Source organism: Pholis gunnellus, assembly GCF_910591455.1.
Source record: "Pholis gunnellus genome assembly, chromosome: 14".
Lineage (NCBI taxonomy): Eukaryota > Metazoa > Chordata > Actinopteri > Perciformes > Pholidae > Pholis > Pholis gunnellus.
The window spans coordinates 339,152-355,477 of NC_136541.1; the positions used below are offsets into that span (position 1 = coordinate 339,152).

The 16,326-nt window shown below is 42.3% G+C and overlaps 1 protein-coding gene across 1 annotated transcript; it reads left to right on the top strand.

The window, feature by feature from the left end:
- Nucleotides 1-836: 836 nt before the first annotated feature.
- On the top strand, nucleotides 837-15,239 carry adhfe1 (alcohol dehydrogenase iron containing 1). Its single transcript, XM_079172461.1, has 14 exons — nucleotides 837-953; nucleotides 3,824-3,861; nucleotides 4,113-4,162; nucleotides 4,310-4,363; nucleotides 4,853-5,007; nucleotides 6,618-6,814; nucleotides 7,358-7,435; nucleotides 7,516-7,621; nucleotides 10,598-10,750; nucleotides 12,564-12,662; nucleotides 12,906-12,984; nucleotides 13,315-13,411; nucleotides 13,501-13,658; nucleotides 14,559-15,239. The coding sequence occupies exons 1-14, from the start codon at nucleotides 901-903 to the stop codon at nucleotides 14,640-14,642; spliced, it is 1,401 nt and encodes a 466-aa protein (XP_079028587.1). The 5' UTR covers nucleotides 837-900; the 3' UTR covers nucleotides 14,643-15,239.
- The last annotated feature ends 1,087 nt before the right edge of the window (nucleotides 15,240-16,326 follow it).

Below are 16,326 nucleotides of genomic sequence, written 5' to 3' on the forward strand. Positions count from 1 at the left end.
AACTATTTTGACTTTAAAAAGTCTAAATGTATCAATATCTTCATTTAAAATAAAAAGTCATTCATTTATTTACTCTTTTGTCAGACTTATAAGTTAACATAAAACATACTGAAGGTGAGTTGAAATAATGAGATTTTAAAAAAGAAATAATTTTCAATGAAAGTACCAAAAAATAACTCACATAAAAAAACATTTAATCTATTTATTCCATAAATATCAGGACAAATAAAAGAAACAATTATGATATAAGACGTTTAAAATGAGAAGAATACGTTTTATAAAGTGAAGACGTGTCGACATTTTATTTCTCCTCTGAAGCAGAAATAAGTGAAATGTAATAAAATAAAACGTTTGGACGGTCAGAGGTTTGTTTAAAGGTCGATGTGTCGATGACCTTTCAGTGTTTGGACGAATAAAACTGAAACATCGTCTTTGATTTAAATCATGATGTTTGTGTCCAGATATACAGAAACACCTCCACATTATGATGTTTTATGTGTTTTTATTTATATATATGTAAAGTAATTAAATAGACATTTCATTACAGTCATTTAGCTGACGCTTTTATCCAAAACGAATCCTAATACAATGGTACAATTTGCCTGATTTATAGAATGAAATACAAATAAACAAACATAACAGATAAATAATATCACAGCGCAAACATTACAGAGAACATAAGATTAAGTCTAACTGGTTGTTGGTATATGATGACGTCACTAAAGGCTTTAATCACGTCATCATTAACGAGCTTCAGCTCCGGTAGTGAGCTTTATTCTGAAAAGCGGAAACGGAAGTAGTGGTTTCCCTGCTGCTGGTATTGTTGTTAGCTTTACGTCGGTGAAGTTCATTTACGTCAGTCAGCAGCTCGCGGGTCTCACTCCCCGACCCTCCGGAGACATGGCTGCACGAGACCGAGTCGTTCACCTGCTGAGACAGCTCGAGCGCGCGGCGTAAGTACCTGAATGCACGTGCACTGAAACCTAACTGACGTCACCTGAAAGTTGGAGAAAAAACAAAGTGCGGTTACGCAACGAGCTGCACGAGCTCCGGTTCGGTCTGTTTCTACTTTAAATGTTTGATAAAGACGTCATAGTGTTCATGTCAACACGAGACGGAACGATGGATACATTCAGTCTTTAGACCACATGTAGACCGGGTCCGGACCACGTTAGACCCGTTTCTTTATTTTAACCCTTTGAAGGTCTAGAGGGGCTCCTTAGACCTGTTAAACTTAAACCTGGTCTACATTAGCCCAGAGACCCTGAGGAGTCTCTTAGACCAGGTCTCAAAACTCATATGTGGTCCAGTCAGACCTGGTCTAGAGGAACCCGTAGACCTGGTTCAGTGAAACCTTTATTTATTTATTTAAAAGCCAGTTTTTTCTTCACTAAAGGTCGATTACTCTACAAAAGTCACCTCCTCGTGTCCTTTCCTAACCACTTGTCCTTGACCCCTACATGGACGAGGTGACGGGGCAAAGAGCGGTTGTCGTGGTAACCTGGCAATGATTTGTGACGAAGGACTCGTGTTCCCTTTGAGACCAGCTGAGACCAGGTCTGAGTCCACGTGATCCACTATAGTGGACCAGGTCTGAGTCCACGTGATCCACTATAGTGGACCAGGTCTGAGTCCACTTGATCCACTATAGTGGACCAGGTCTGAGTCCACGTGATCCACTATAGTGGACCAGGTCTGAGTCCACTTGATCCACTATAGTGGACCAGGTCTGAGTCCACTTGATCCACTATAGTGGACCAGGTCTGAGTCCACTTGATCCACTATAGTGGACCAGGGCCTCGTCCCTCGTGGTCCACTAAGTGGATCAGATGTCCTGTTAGCAGCTTAAAGGAACCCGATGGTTGAAGTCAGGTTCTCTCGGTTCCTCAAAGGCTGATCCGCTCAAACAGTCTCGTTCAGTAGAACCAGACTTCAGTGATCAGGGTCGGTGGCGTGCCCGTCCTGACGAGCAGGAGATGATCATGAACTCGTGTGAGGAGCTCCAGACCATCATCATGACATCATCATGACATCATCTAACACCTCCACCGCTGAGAGGGCGAGACAAGAAGCACGGCGACACGTCACAGACACGTTGATGCGTCAGTGTTGGAACATGTATCGGCTCATTTTAAGCCTCATCAGCCCGACCAATCACAGGACTCGTCTTTAAACGTGCTGCTGGCAGCAGCTTCATGGAACCATCATCCAATGAGATCTAGAGACAAGAAGGATCTCAACTCTTCACCAAGAAGATCAAAACAAAGAGCATCTAACTGATACCAATGAAGAGATGCTGATCAGGGTATATGTGCTGTGTGCGCTGATAGAATACAGTTCTATAATATAGATCTATTACATATAGAACTAGGAGTTTGAATGTGTGTGAATGTGTGTGTGGGTGGATCAGTGTGTGTGTGTGTGTGTGTGTGTGTGTTATTCATAATCATTCATGTGAGGCGTCCATGCTCGCTGCAGCGTGTGGTGTTCAATGTCTGCTCCACAAGTCTGTAAATAAAGGATTCCTCGTCGCTCGTACAGGAAGTCATGGTGATGTGATGACGGATGTTGGCGATGTGGAAGAACTCTCTCCCTATAAAACGCTGATCTGACTAATATCCTCCTTCATCAGTGATCTCTGAGGAAGAGGAGCTAATCCAGCTAACTGAAGTTAGCCTGCGCTGGAGCAGGTTCAGGCTGATGGATGTGTTGCTATGGTGATTTTGCCAAACTTGCTTCGAGGAACCGAAAAGCCTGACTCATCCTGAACATTATCCAGCTAACTCAGTTAGCCACGTACGAGGAACGGGGACCTGGTCTTAGTCCACTTGATCCACTATAGTGGACCAGGTCTTAGTCCAGAACCAGAGGGACCACAACAACTACACAACATGTTACATTTAATAAAAGTTTCATGAATCTGAAATCCAAGAAGAATGAAGCTTTGTTTGTTTGTTTGTTTGTTTGTTTGTTTGTTTGTTTGTTTGTTTGTGAATATATATTTTCATAATCTGGTGAACGTCATCATGTAGAGCAGAGTATCCAAAAGGTCCAGAACATCACAATAATATCTAACTCGCACTATTTAGTGCAATATAAATATATATATATATATATATATATATATTTATATATATATATATATATATATATATATATATATACATATATATATATATATATATGTATATATATATATATATATATATATACATATATATATATATATATATATGTATATATATATATATATATATATGTAGTTAGCCTGCTCTGGAGCATAGTATATATATATACTATATATATATATATATATATATATGTATATATATATATATATATATATATATATATATGTATATATATATATATGTCTAGTAGCAGTAGCGTCTCTGTGTCAACAACTGTCAAATCAAATAAAGAAAGTTCATCAATTATATATTTTAACAATTATTAATCTCAGTTTTCACATTTAACTGGATGATAAATTATAAATAAAACATAGAAACACATAAATAAACGTTCTTCTCACTTCCAGTAACTTTTGTAAAACGTTTTTGTAAAATCTTAAAATAAAGTAAACATTCATTTCACTGATTGTTGAAGTGATGTCATCAAAGCACAGATGTTCTATGATTCTCAGTGTTCAGGACTTCATCTGTTATCAACACTTGTTAAAGTAGAAGCGCTCCGTCAGAATCTAATAGTTCTCATCTATCGGTTTTAGGTCCTGGGTCCGGATCCGGACCGCGGTCCGCCAATTGGTGACCCCTGATGTAGAACAAGTTGTTTAAAGTTTAAACGTTTGTGTTTCTGTGTTCAGGTGCAGATGTCCGGCTCACTCCAACACCTTCCACCAAGGTAAGGTCTCACCATCAGTCAGTGCTCCTGATCTACTGGTCTATGATCACCACAGAGGACCAAGATCAGGTGACGTCATCAGGTGACGTCATCAGGTGATGTCATCAGATCACCTGATGACATCACCAGGTGATCAGGTGACGTCATCAGGTGATGTCATCAGGTGATCTGGTGACGTCATCAGGTGATCTGGTGACGTCATCAGGTGATCAGGTGATCAGCTGACGTCATCAGGTGTGTTTGTCCTGCAGGTGTCGGAGCAGCGACCTGCACCGTACGGAAGACCGACTACGCATTTGAGGTGACGAACAGACTGTTTATAAAAACATTCATGAAGTAATAAACGTTAGAGTCACACGTTGTGATGTCACAGACATGTTTAATGACACATTTAAATATGAATCTGTAAACCTGCTGATAAAGTATCTTAAAGACGGTTTGTTGACAGATGGCGAGTTCTAACATCCGATATGGAGAAGGAGTCAGCAGAGAGATCGGCATGGTAACCACACATCTTCATCATCTTCATCATCTTCATCATCAATGAGTGTTTTTATCAGTGAAGTGTTTAGAATAGAAGAGGACATCCCATAATAACCTGACAGACATCATGAGGAAGATGAGTTTCAGGTCGATGACGATGATCAGTCTGTTTCTGAGTCGTTTGATTGGATGATGTCATCAGTATCAAAGCAGCGATATGATTGGTTGTTGTCGTCCACGTATGAAGGAGAACTTGTGTTTTTATTAATCGTCATGTAGAGACTCTGGAGCTCCATGTGTTGATGGTTCCTCATTTCACAATCACTTTCATTAAAATCATTAAAATGTGAAGAGACATAAAGATCTGATTATTATACAATAATCACCACAAATAGAATCGTCCGTTTAGTTATTTTATTTCTGTTTTGTTGATTAAAGGACAGTTTGTTCTATAAAGGGAGTTCAGTGAATGTTTAATGTGACCTGGTTCTCCTGGTTCTCCTCTCAGGACCTGCAGAACCTCGGAGCTCGGAACGTCTGTGTGATGACGGACAAGAACTTGTCCCGCCTCCCGCCGGTGAAGACCGTCCTGGAGTCTCTGGTCTCCAACGGGGTCCAGTACAAAGTCTACGACAGGGTCCGGGTGGAGCCCACTGACACCAGGTGAGCTGCTCTCTGATTGGCTGTCGGGTGTAGAGACGGTAACGGGTGAGGCGTCCTGCTCTCTGATTGGCTGTCAGAGTATATTTCACTCTGTGTGTGTTTTACCTGGTTTTCCTACGTTATAAGGACTTACACCTTATTCCCATCTTGTGAGGACTCGCTTGTCTCAAGTCTTTTTAATGGTTCTCAGGGTTCAGACCTGGTTCCATATCAGAGTTATGGAACCACATTTAGATCTTTGTCCTGGAAACATTTGAAATGTTTATCTTCTGTTGTCCATGTCTTAACTTTCAACTTATTTGTGATCAGATGAACAACCTCCAAAAAAAAATAGACTTTAAGACATAAAATAGTGCCGAAGTTGAAATGAAAGGATACAATCTAACATATTGACATAAATAACAGGAAGTGTAAAATGTAAACAGGAATGTAGTAAATATGTAATAACTAGTTCTGGGGCAAGTTATCGCGTTAACGCATTAATTAATTAACGCCGGCAATTATTTTATCGCGCATTAACGCAGTTTTATTATTAAGCGACATTTTTAACACAAGAAGCAGCGAGTGGTGAACAGCTGTTTGTGTGGCGTCTCTTCCTGTTTCCTTCCCCTACGTTCCCCTGGGTCCTAAGTCCCTCCATGTACAGCTTCTCATCACCCTCTATGTACCAACGTACATTTATAACAAACACCACACATATTACACTCATCAGCGTAGCATAGTGTCTGAACAACATACCAACAAAAGCAACAAATAAAAATAAATGATTCATTTAAATTATGTTGTAGAGTTTTTAAAGTGCTTAGTTAGTAATATGTATAATAATCACATCATTTAGTTATCACTACTGAGAGTTTAACAAACATAAAACATGACGTAGATAGGTTTCAGGTTTCAAGATGTATATTTAAATTCATCTCTGACACACATGAAGATAAAGTTGTGAACACCGGCTGAATATCTATGATCAGAATCATTATAACTGTGTTATAACTGCTGCTGTGTGAAGAGAATCCTGCTGTTAACAAGAACCTGATGAGTTTAACGTGTTTACACCAAATGTTGTTGACCTTTAGTTCATAGAGCAGCACTTTAACATAGAAGAGCTCAACACACTACTTTAGATTCATTATGAACTTTAACATAACAATGAGATTAATCTAAAAACAATCATGCGATTAAAAGATGTAATCGTTGCCCAGCACTAGTGATAAGTAATAAATATATATTATGAGTTGTGAACTAAGTGAAGTGTTACAGAAATATCTTAACGATCTGAGTTATTGTGTCATAAATAAAAACAGGAGTTAAAGATAATTTCACTGAGTTTCCTTGTTTTAAAGAGTTCACATTTATTAAATCTAGAACCAATCAGAACGTTTTAAATATAGCAAAAGATGTTGTGCTTTTGTTTTGAATGTTTTGTTTTTATGCTGAACATTAAGTTTATTGATAAATAAGAATTTACAGGTTGCATCCACAGCATTTGGTTTGACCCTTCTGGGCTTCCGTAGGAAGACAGAGGAGAAAAAACACTAAAGAAAACATATTTATTATTATTATATTCTGCTTCATGCTGTTCCTTTTAAATTGTTTTATTTGTGTTGCAGCTTCAAAGACGCCATCTCGTTCGCTAAGAACGACTCGTTTGACGTGTTCGTGGCGGTGGGCGGCGGCTCCGTGATTGACACCTGCAAAGCAGCCAATCTGTACGCGAGTCACCCCGACGCCGACTTCCTGGACTTTGTGAACGCTCCGATCGGTAAAGGGAAGCCGGTCACCGGAGCTCTGAAGCCGCTGATCGCAGGTAAGAATTCATAATAACTAACTCTTCATGAACTCATAATGTTCAGATTAACATAATATCTATAGTTAAGTTATTTCAATACATTTAATACATTGTTGAGTTTAATTTGGATACATTAAAATACAAACATTTTATCAAATTCATTTTTAAATCTGTTATTTTATTAATTTGTATTAATATTTTCTGTCCATGCTGTCAAATATAAAAAATGCAATTAACATAAATTAATTGATATAAATTAATTAATTAATATTAATTGATATTTTAATTATTTTCCTTCTCTTGTTCTAAATAATAATATATATTTTTAACATTCACTGAATTAATATTAACAGAAAAAATACAAACGGACACATTTTTCTATCAAGTTGATTTTTAGATACATTTCATTTTAAATGTCAAACAAACAATTCAATTAATTAGATTTGTTTAATCCGTTTGATTTAATTAAGTAAAATGTTCATTTCTTTCCTTCCTTCATGAATGTGAGGATGTTTTGAATGTGATTAAATTCTTTCTTTATTGTATTATTTATTATTTCAGTTCCTACCACCGCCGGTACCGGCAGCGAGACCACCGGAGTCGCCATCTTTGACTTTGAGCCTCTTAAAGCCAAAACAGGTAAAAGAGATTTCTGACACCTGTTGAAGTGGAACGTTGTGACATCACACGTACACTGAGCTGTGATTGGTTGTGTTCAGGTATCGCCAGCAGAGCCCTCAGACCCACGCTGGGCATCGTGGACCCGATGCACACTCTGAGCATGCCCGAGAGGGTCGCCGCTAACAGCGGCTTCGACGTGCTCTGGTGGGTCAACGACAACTAGAGAGATGCTAAGGCTAACGTTAAGACCACATGAGACAGAGACCACATGAGACTGAGACCACATGAGACTGAGACCACATGAGACTGAGACCACATGAGACAGAGACCACATGAGACTGAGACCACATGAGACTGAGACCACATGAGACAGAGACCACATGAGACTGAGACCACATGAGACTGAGACCACATGAGACTGAGACCACATGAGACTGAGACCACATGAGACTGAGACCACATGAGACAGAGACCACATGAGACTGAGACCACATGAGACTGAGACCACATGAGACTGAGACCACATGAGACTGAGACCACATGAGACAGAGACCACATGAGACTGAGACCACATGAGACTGAGACCACATGAGACTGAGACCACATGAGACAGAGACCACATGAGACAGAGACCACATGAGACTGAGACCACATGAGACAGAGACCACATGAGACTGAGACCACATGAGACTGAGACCACATGAGACTGAGACCACATGAGACTGAGACCACATGAGACTGTGCATCACGTTGACTTTGGCATCATGTTTCCAGCTAACCGCTAACATGTTGCCTGGCTAACGTGTTGCCTGGCTAACGTGTTGCTAAGCTAACATTAGCCGTCCTGAATAGCGTTAAATGAACTAGACTGCAGTGAGATGTACGTGTGAATGCTGGACACAGGGTGGTATTTAATACTCTTTTATAATAATATCTTTACAGCTAAGTAGCACATCTGGACCGTGAGTAACACATCTGTAGAACTAGTGATGTCACACACTCACCGACCCTCTGACTCAGAATCTGGGTTTATAATATTAATCTGTTTATGAGACGGTGCGAAGAGACAAGTCTGTTCAGAGTCCAGAAGGTTTATACAGATTCACCGTTTTACTTTCAAAACACCTGATTGAGTTATTATTATTAGGGCCCGAGCACCGACAACGTCGGGCCGCGAGGTCCCTATTGAAACTGTAGAGATCATTATTATTCTGCAAGTGAATTGCCTTTTTGGGGGCTTTATCATATCTGAAAACTCACCAAAGTCGGCATGCATATCAGGACTGGTGAAAAATGTGATATTTGATCGGTCCCACGCTCGAATATGAAAAAATTGCTCGCTAGCGCCCCCTACAATTTAGCCCCCTCCTCCCGTATGTCCAATTAACTTGACATTTTACACAGGCATGCAACCAAATGAGGTCTACAAAAAAGCCTCTTGGACCCCTAAGCTCCGCCTACCAAAACTTTTCTCCATTTTGAATTTTGTGAAAAACACATTTTTGCTAACTCCTCCTACACACTGAGTTTGATTGCTACTAAATTTGCTGTGGATCATTATTTGATCTATATAATACAATTTGTTTTTCAATACTCATAACTTCAAAACCATTTAACCTATAATTGCGAAATTTGTCTCATATATGCACATCGCATATTGTTACGTACCCTACAATTTTCATTCCATTCAACCACTAGGGAGCGATACAGTAGTTAAGCCATTTTTGGCTTTTTTGTAAATTTTCATCGTTTTCAGACGTTTTACTTTAACGAACTCCTCCCACAGAATTTATGCTATCAACTTCAAATTTGGTTAGGATGATCTAAAGATATTAATGATGAAAAGTTACTAAAATGGTCTACTGACATTGAACAACCTTCATTTTAAAAAAGTCTCTTGGGACCATGCTCTAAAATTAACGGGAAGTCGCCATTTTGATTTTTGTGTGAATTTTTCCTTGATAACTAGTCGCCATACTTTAACGAACTCCTCCTAGGGACTTTGTCAGATCCACTTCATATTTGGTCAGTACAATTTAAAGACCTTTGCAATTAAAAGTTACTCAAAGCTTCACGTTTGATGGAATGGCGCCTTGTCCGATGGATGGTTGAAGACATTCGCGTCTGCCGGCAACCTGCCAGTACCCCCGAGACGCGGGAAGGTGCTAGGGCCCGTACATCGCTGCTTGCAGCTTTAATTATCATTATTATTATTAATGTTACAGTTTGGGTCCAATTGTAGTGTGAACGGATCCCGCCCCGTTAAAAAGCGGGACAGGTGTGCGCACCTAACACGGTGGTTACTCCTTCGGCTGTTCCACCTGCGAGGATATACGTTCCTCTTAGAGGTCTCAGAACAATACTGTAGGCCTTTTATCTCACCCCGTAGCTGAATCGTTAGGATTTTCGGAATTCATTGTCTTCCTGAGAGTCTTGTACGGCTACGCCCTAGTATGATGTAACACTAACACCCAGTATGAATAGTTATGTACTGTAGTTTCAACAGTAAGGAGGGTTAACTGCCCAAATAGTAAGGAGGGTTAACAGCCCCAACAGTAAGGAGGATTAACTCTGCCCCAACAGTAAGGGGGGTTAACTGTGCCCCAACAGTAAGGAGGGTTAACTCTGCCCCAACAGTAAGGAGGATTAACTCTGCCCCAACAGTAAGGGGGGTTAACTGTGCCCCAACAGTAAGGAGGGTTAACAGCCCCAACAGTAAGGGGGGTTAACTGTGCCCCAACAGTAAGGGGGGTTAACTGTGCCCCAACAGTAAGGAGGATTAACCGTGCCCCAACGGTACGGAGGGTTAACTGTGCCCCAACAGTAAGGAGGATTAACTGCCTCAACAGTAAGGAGGATTAACTGTGCCCCAACAGTAAGGAGGGTTAACTGTGCCCCAACAGTAAGGGGGGTTAACTGTGCCCCAACAGTAAGGAGGGTTAACTGTGCCCCAACAGTAAGGAGGGTTAACAGCCCCAACAGTAAGGAGGGTTAACTGTGCCCCAACAGTAAGGAGGGTTAACTGTGTTTTAACAGTAAGGAGGGTTAACAGTGTTTTAACAGTACGGAGGGTTAACGGTGCCTGATGTTCATGAAACTACAGTAGACAGTGAGATATGATATATGAAGTGACATCATGTGACCTGGAGGCACATAATAATCTGGGTTCTACTTCCTCAGTCACGCTCTGGAGTCCTACACCGCCCTGCCGTACCACCAGAGGAGCCCCTGCCCCCCCAACCCCATCAACCGGCCCGCCTATCAGGGCAGTAACCCCATCAGTGACGTCTGGTCCCGCCACGCCCTCCATGTGGTCGCCAAGTACATGAAGCGGTAAATAAAGTTTAACTGGAGAACTACAGAGGACCTGGACCCTGAGGAACTCCACCTCAGATCCAGACCTGCTGGAGGATCTCTAAAGGTTTTATTTAGTGTTTTTACTGCAGCGGGTAGTTGATCCTCATCAATGTTATATCTGAGAAATACACAAGAAATTAAGAAACACAGAGATTAATACATAATAATAATTTTATTAAATAACAAATAATGCAAACAATTGGTTGGTTGACTGGTTGGTTGATTGACTGATTGGTTGACTAATTGGTTGGTTGGTTGACTGGTTCTGTTGGTTGGTTGGTTGGTTGACTAGTTTCTTCCCATCTGCAGTCGGGCTCATTAACAGAGCCCGGGTCCCCCACTGACTCGGTCATTCCCAGGACAATTTCCTACCGGTCACTCCCCTGCACATCCCTTCTAGGTTCTTATTTAATTACACTCGACACTTTTACACTACACTTACATCTCACTTGTTTATAGTCCTGTTATCTGTTCGTTTGTGCACTTTATTTTATATTTCACTTTATTTATTTATATCTTTCTACTTTGCACTGTGTTGATTGTTGTTGATTGTTAAATGTTATGCACCTCCCGTCTTGTCAAATTCCTTGTATGTTCAACATACCATGGCAATAAACTGTTCTGATTCTGTTTGGTTGGTTGGTTGGTTGGTTGACTAATTGCTTGGTTGATTGGTTGACAGGTTGATTGACTGGTTGGTTGGTTGATTGCCTGGTTGGTTGGTTGGTTGATTGACTGGTTGGTTGGTTGGTTGGTTGGTTGACAGGTTGATTGGTTGGTTGATTGATTGGTTGGTTGGTTGGTTGACTGGTTGGTTGGTTGGTTGATTGACTGGTTGGTTGGTTGGTTGACAGGTTGGTTGGTTGGTTGATTGACTGGTTGGTTGGTTGGTTGGTTGGTTGACTGGTTGGTTGGTTGGTTGATTGACTGGTTGGTTGGTTGGTTGACAGGTTGATTGACTGGTTGGTTGGTTGATTGACTGGTTGGTTGGTTGGTTGGTTGACAGGTTGGTTGGTTGGTTGGTTGATTGGTTGGTTGGTTGGTTGGTTGACAGGTTGGTTGGTTGGTTGATTGACTGGTTGGTTGGTTGGTTGGTTGGTTGGTTGGTTGACAGGTTGATTGGTTGGTTGGTTGGTTGACAGGTTGATTGGTTGGTTGATTGACTGGTTGGTTGGTTGGTTGGTTGGTTGACAGGTTGATTGGTTGGTTGGTTGACTGGTTGGTTGGTTGGTTGATTGACTGGTTGGTTGGTTGGTTGACAGGTTGGTTGGTTGGTTGATTGACTGGTTGGTTGGTTGGTTGGTTGGTTGGTTGGTTGGTTGACTGGTTGGTTGGTTGGTTGATTGACTGGTTGGTTGGTTGGTTGACAGGTTGATTGACTGGTTGGTTGGTTGATTGACTGGTTGGTTGGTTGGTTGGTTGGTTGACAGGTTGGTTGGTTGGTTGGTTGATTGGTTGGTTGGTTGGTTGGTTGACAGGTTGGTTGGTTGGTTGATTGACTGGTTGGTTGGTTGGTTGGTTGGTTGGTTGACAGGTTGATTGGTTGGTTGATTGACTGGTTGGTTGGTTGGTTGGTTGGTTGACAGGTTGATTGGTTGGTTGGTTGGTTGATTGACTGGTTGGTTGGTTGATTGACTGGTTGGTTGGTTGGTTGGTTGGTTGGTTGACAGGTTGATTGGTTGGTTGATTGGTTGGTTGGTTGGTTGGTTGACTGGTTGGTTGGTTGGTTGATTGACTGGTTGGTTGGTTGGTTGACAGGTTGATTGACTGGTTGATTGGTTGTTTACAGAGCGGTGCGGGACCCCGAGGATCTGGAGGCTCGGTCCAGCATGCACCTGGCCTCCGTGTTCGCCGGCATCGGCTTTGGAAATGCAGGAGTTCACCTGTGGTGAGAAACCTTTGATGTTATTCAGATATAATATAATATTTAAGTTCATTATAAACCCCAAAATGTGGAATGAACTTCAGAATTTGCATGTTATTTTAAACATTTTAAAGTGGTAAAAGGTCCTTAATTTGTTTAGATAATGATTCATAGCACTGTTAATGTGTCAGTATATTAAGGTATAATGTCTAAATCATTGATCTTTCTATTGATTAACCGTTAAGATGAAACGTTTTCTCTCTTCAGTCACGGGATGTCGTATCCGATCGCCGGTAACGTGAAGACTCATTCAGCGAAGGGTTACAGCGTGGATCACGCTCTGGTGGTGAGTCATGGAACTACACATAAATATACTGTATATATATATACTGTATGTATATAAATATATACATTAATATGACACTTAAACAGCTGACATGTTGTTTTGGTTTCAAGACATCAACCAAAATCTGACTCTTAAAACAAAATATTCAGCCGTTATGATATCATTTCAAACGCAATCAGAAATAAAAAGTGACTTTTAGTTCAGAAACAGAGCTCTGAACATTTTATTATTTAAGTGTGTGTGTGTGTGTGTGTGTGTGTGTGTGTGTGTGTGTGTGTGTGTGTGTGTGTGTGTGTGTGTGTGTGTGTGTGTGTGTGTGTGTGTCCTCAGCCTCATGGTCTCTCAGTCGTCCTCACGTCTCCGGCCGTCTTCAACTTCACAGCCCCGATGTGTCCAGAGCGCCACCTGGAGGCTGCAGAGATCCTCGGTACCTGTTCACCTGTAGACCTGTTCACCTGCTCACCTGTTCAATAAATATAAATGTAACGTAATAAATCGATGTATCTTATGGTTCAGGTGCAGACATCCGACAGGTGAAGAGAGAGGACGCGGGCGCCGTTCTGGCCGACACGCTGCGTCACTTCCTGTTTGATCTGCAGGTGGAGGACGGACTGGGAGCTGTGGGTTACAGCACCGACGACATCCCTGCGCTGGTTAAAGGAACCATCCCTCAGGTCTGTAGCGTGAGCGGCTCCTGTCTTACGCACCTCACACGGTGGTCACTCCGTCAGCTGGCCCACCTGTGAGGATATGCGTTCCTCTTGGAGGTGTCGGAACAAGACCTTCGGCCTTTTATCTCACCCCGTAGCTGAGTCGTTAGGATTTTGGAATTATTGTCTGTCTGGAAGTCTTGTACGGCTAACGGCCTGCTCTCAGTAGTCACCCGAACACCCAGGATGAGTCGTACTTTACTATCGCCTAGTGTGAACATTCTCTCCATCTGTGACTGAGAAGTCTCCACCAGAGACTCACCTGAAGCTCCTCTCAGCGTCACCGGACAGAGGAGAGGACAGAGGAGAGGACAGAGGAGAGGACAGAGGAGAGGACAGAGGAGAGGACAGAGGAGAGGACAGAGGAGAGGACTACATGGTTCTAAAGAACACATGAAACAGTCTCTGTGCCACAAGAACTCATTCTATCACTCTACTGTGAGAGAGTTCCTCTCAATCAGCTCTCACTGATTTACTAACGGTATAAAGTCCGTCCCTCTCTCTCTCTCTCTCTCTCTCTCTCTCTCTCTCTCTCTCTCTCTCTCTCTCTCTCTCCTCTGGTAGCAGAAGCGTCTTGTATTCTCCCCTCTGAGGGGGTAGACAGTAGAAGGGTCTTCTTGTCCTCTATTCTTGGGGGGTAGGACCCTTAAGGATCTATTCAGCCTCTTCTATGCTGGTCTGATGCTGGTAACCTCATGAGTCCTCTTCCTCAGTCCGGTTCAGGAGAGGAAGGATCACTTCTATCATGAAGTCAAACAGTTTATATGTTGAATGGTTATAATAATTATACTTCATCCACTGAGGACGAAGGATCCGTTTGTTTAAATATATTCTAAAGGATTCATGTTCTTGATCTGGTTTCAGGAGCGAGTGACCAAACTGTCCCCTCGAAGTCACACTGAGGACGACCTGAGCCGCCTGTTTGAAGCCTCCATGAAGCTCTACTGACCCTCTACTGACGCTCTACTGAAGCTCTACTGAAGCTCTACTGACCCTCTACTGACGCTCTACTGAAGCTCTACTGAAGCTCTACTGAAGCTCTACTGACGCTCTACTGACGCTCTACTGAAGCTCTACTGACCCTCTACTGAAGCTCTACTGAAGCTCTACTGAAGCTCTACTGACCCACTACTGACGCTCTACTGAAGCTCTACTGACGCTCTACTGAAGCTCTACTGAAGCTCTACTGACCCTCTACTGACGCTCTACTGAAGCTCTACTGAAGCTCTACTGACCCTCTACTGACGCTCTACTGAAGCTCTACTGACGCTCTACTGAAGCTCTACTGAAGCTCTACTGACCCTCTACTGACCCTCTACTGACGCTCTACTGAAGCTCTACTGACGCTCTACTGACGCTCTACTGAAGCTCTACTGACCCTCTACTGACCCTCTACTGAAGCTCTACTGACGCTCTACTGACGCTCTACTGACGCTCTACTGACGCTCTACTGAAGCTCTGACGCTCTGACGCTCTACTGACGCTCTACTGACGTCACGTCATCAACATATATTTACATATAAATGTGAAATAAAACTTGTGTTTACACGTCGGGTCGTCTTCTGTTTGTTTGTACTGCATCCTGTAGGGTCCTTACTGGACCAGGACCTGGTCTAGGACCTGGTCCACGGATTCAAAACACTTCAGGTGTTTTTGGTACATTAATTTGGTGCTTCAAGGTTTTTAAACAAATGAATATTATCGACCAATTAGTTTTAATAATGACCCGATAAGAAGAGGTTCAACCAACCCGAGGACACACACTGTGTGTGTGTTAGTGTGTTAGTGTGTGTGTGTGTGTTAGTGTGTTAGTGTGTGTGTGTGTGTGTTGGTGAGTGTGTGAGTGTGTGAGTGTGTGTGTGTGTGTTAGTGTGTTAGTGAGTGTGTGTGTGTGTGTGTGTTAGTGTGTGTTAGTGTGTGTGTGTGTGTTAGTGTGTGTGTGTTAGTGTGATGTGAGTGTGTTTCTTAGGAGAGCCTCTCGTGTTAATCCGGTCTAATCTGATCCAGGAACACTTGTTATATAATCCTCACCTGACTGTGTTTAACTGGTTAAACCCTGAGATCAGAACATGAGCTGAACACAGAGTGACCCTGAACGCACCACAGAGCTGTCACACACCTGAGCTCACCTGTGTGAGAGCAGCATGCAGCACATCTACAGGCAGAGCGACCTCCAGGTCTACACCACCGTCTTCTCTCCTCGAGGTAACGTACTGATCGTCTGTCACCACCGAGGATTGATGAAGTGATCGGTGTTCACGTCCTTCCTCCTGTCTGTCAGTGTGCAGGTCCGGGATCGGGTCCGGGACCGGGACCAGACATGTGGAGGAAGAGAAGGTGAAGAGAGGTCAAAGCTTTGTGTTTCTGTGGTAAATGAGTGCGTCTCCTCAGAGAAACAAGCCCTTAAATGACCCTCAACTAACCCGACATGAAACAAACTGAAAACACCTTCATCTCCACATGAACGGGAAATATTTAACAACATGATGAACCGTGAGTCTTAAGGAGTCCACCTGTGTCTGTGGGGTTCTAACAGCTCCTTCTGGCGGTTTGTAGTCTTTTTTTGGTTGTTTCGAGTCTCTTTGTGGTTTTGAGTCTTTTTGTGGTTTTGAGTCTCTTTGTGGTTTTGAGT

Coding starts and splice junctions, on each gene's coding strand:
- adhfe1 (XM_079172461.1), top strand. CDS start 901: ATGGCTGCACGAGACCGAGTCGTTCACCTGCTGAGACAGCTCGAGCGC. Junction 4,163..4,309: donor AGACCGACTACGCATTTGAG/GTGACGAACAGA, acceptor GTTTGTTGACAG/ATGGCGAGTTCTAACATCCG. Junction 6,815..7,357: donor TCTGAAGCCGCTGATCGCAG/GTAAGAATTCAT, acceptor TTATTATTTCAG/TTCCTACCACCGCCGGTACC.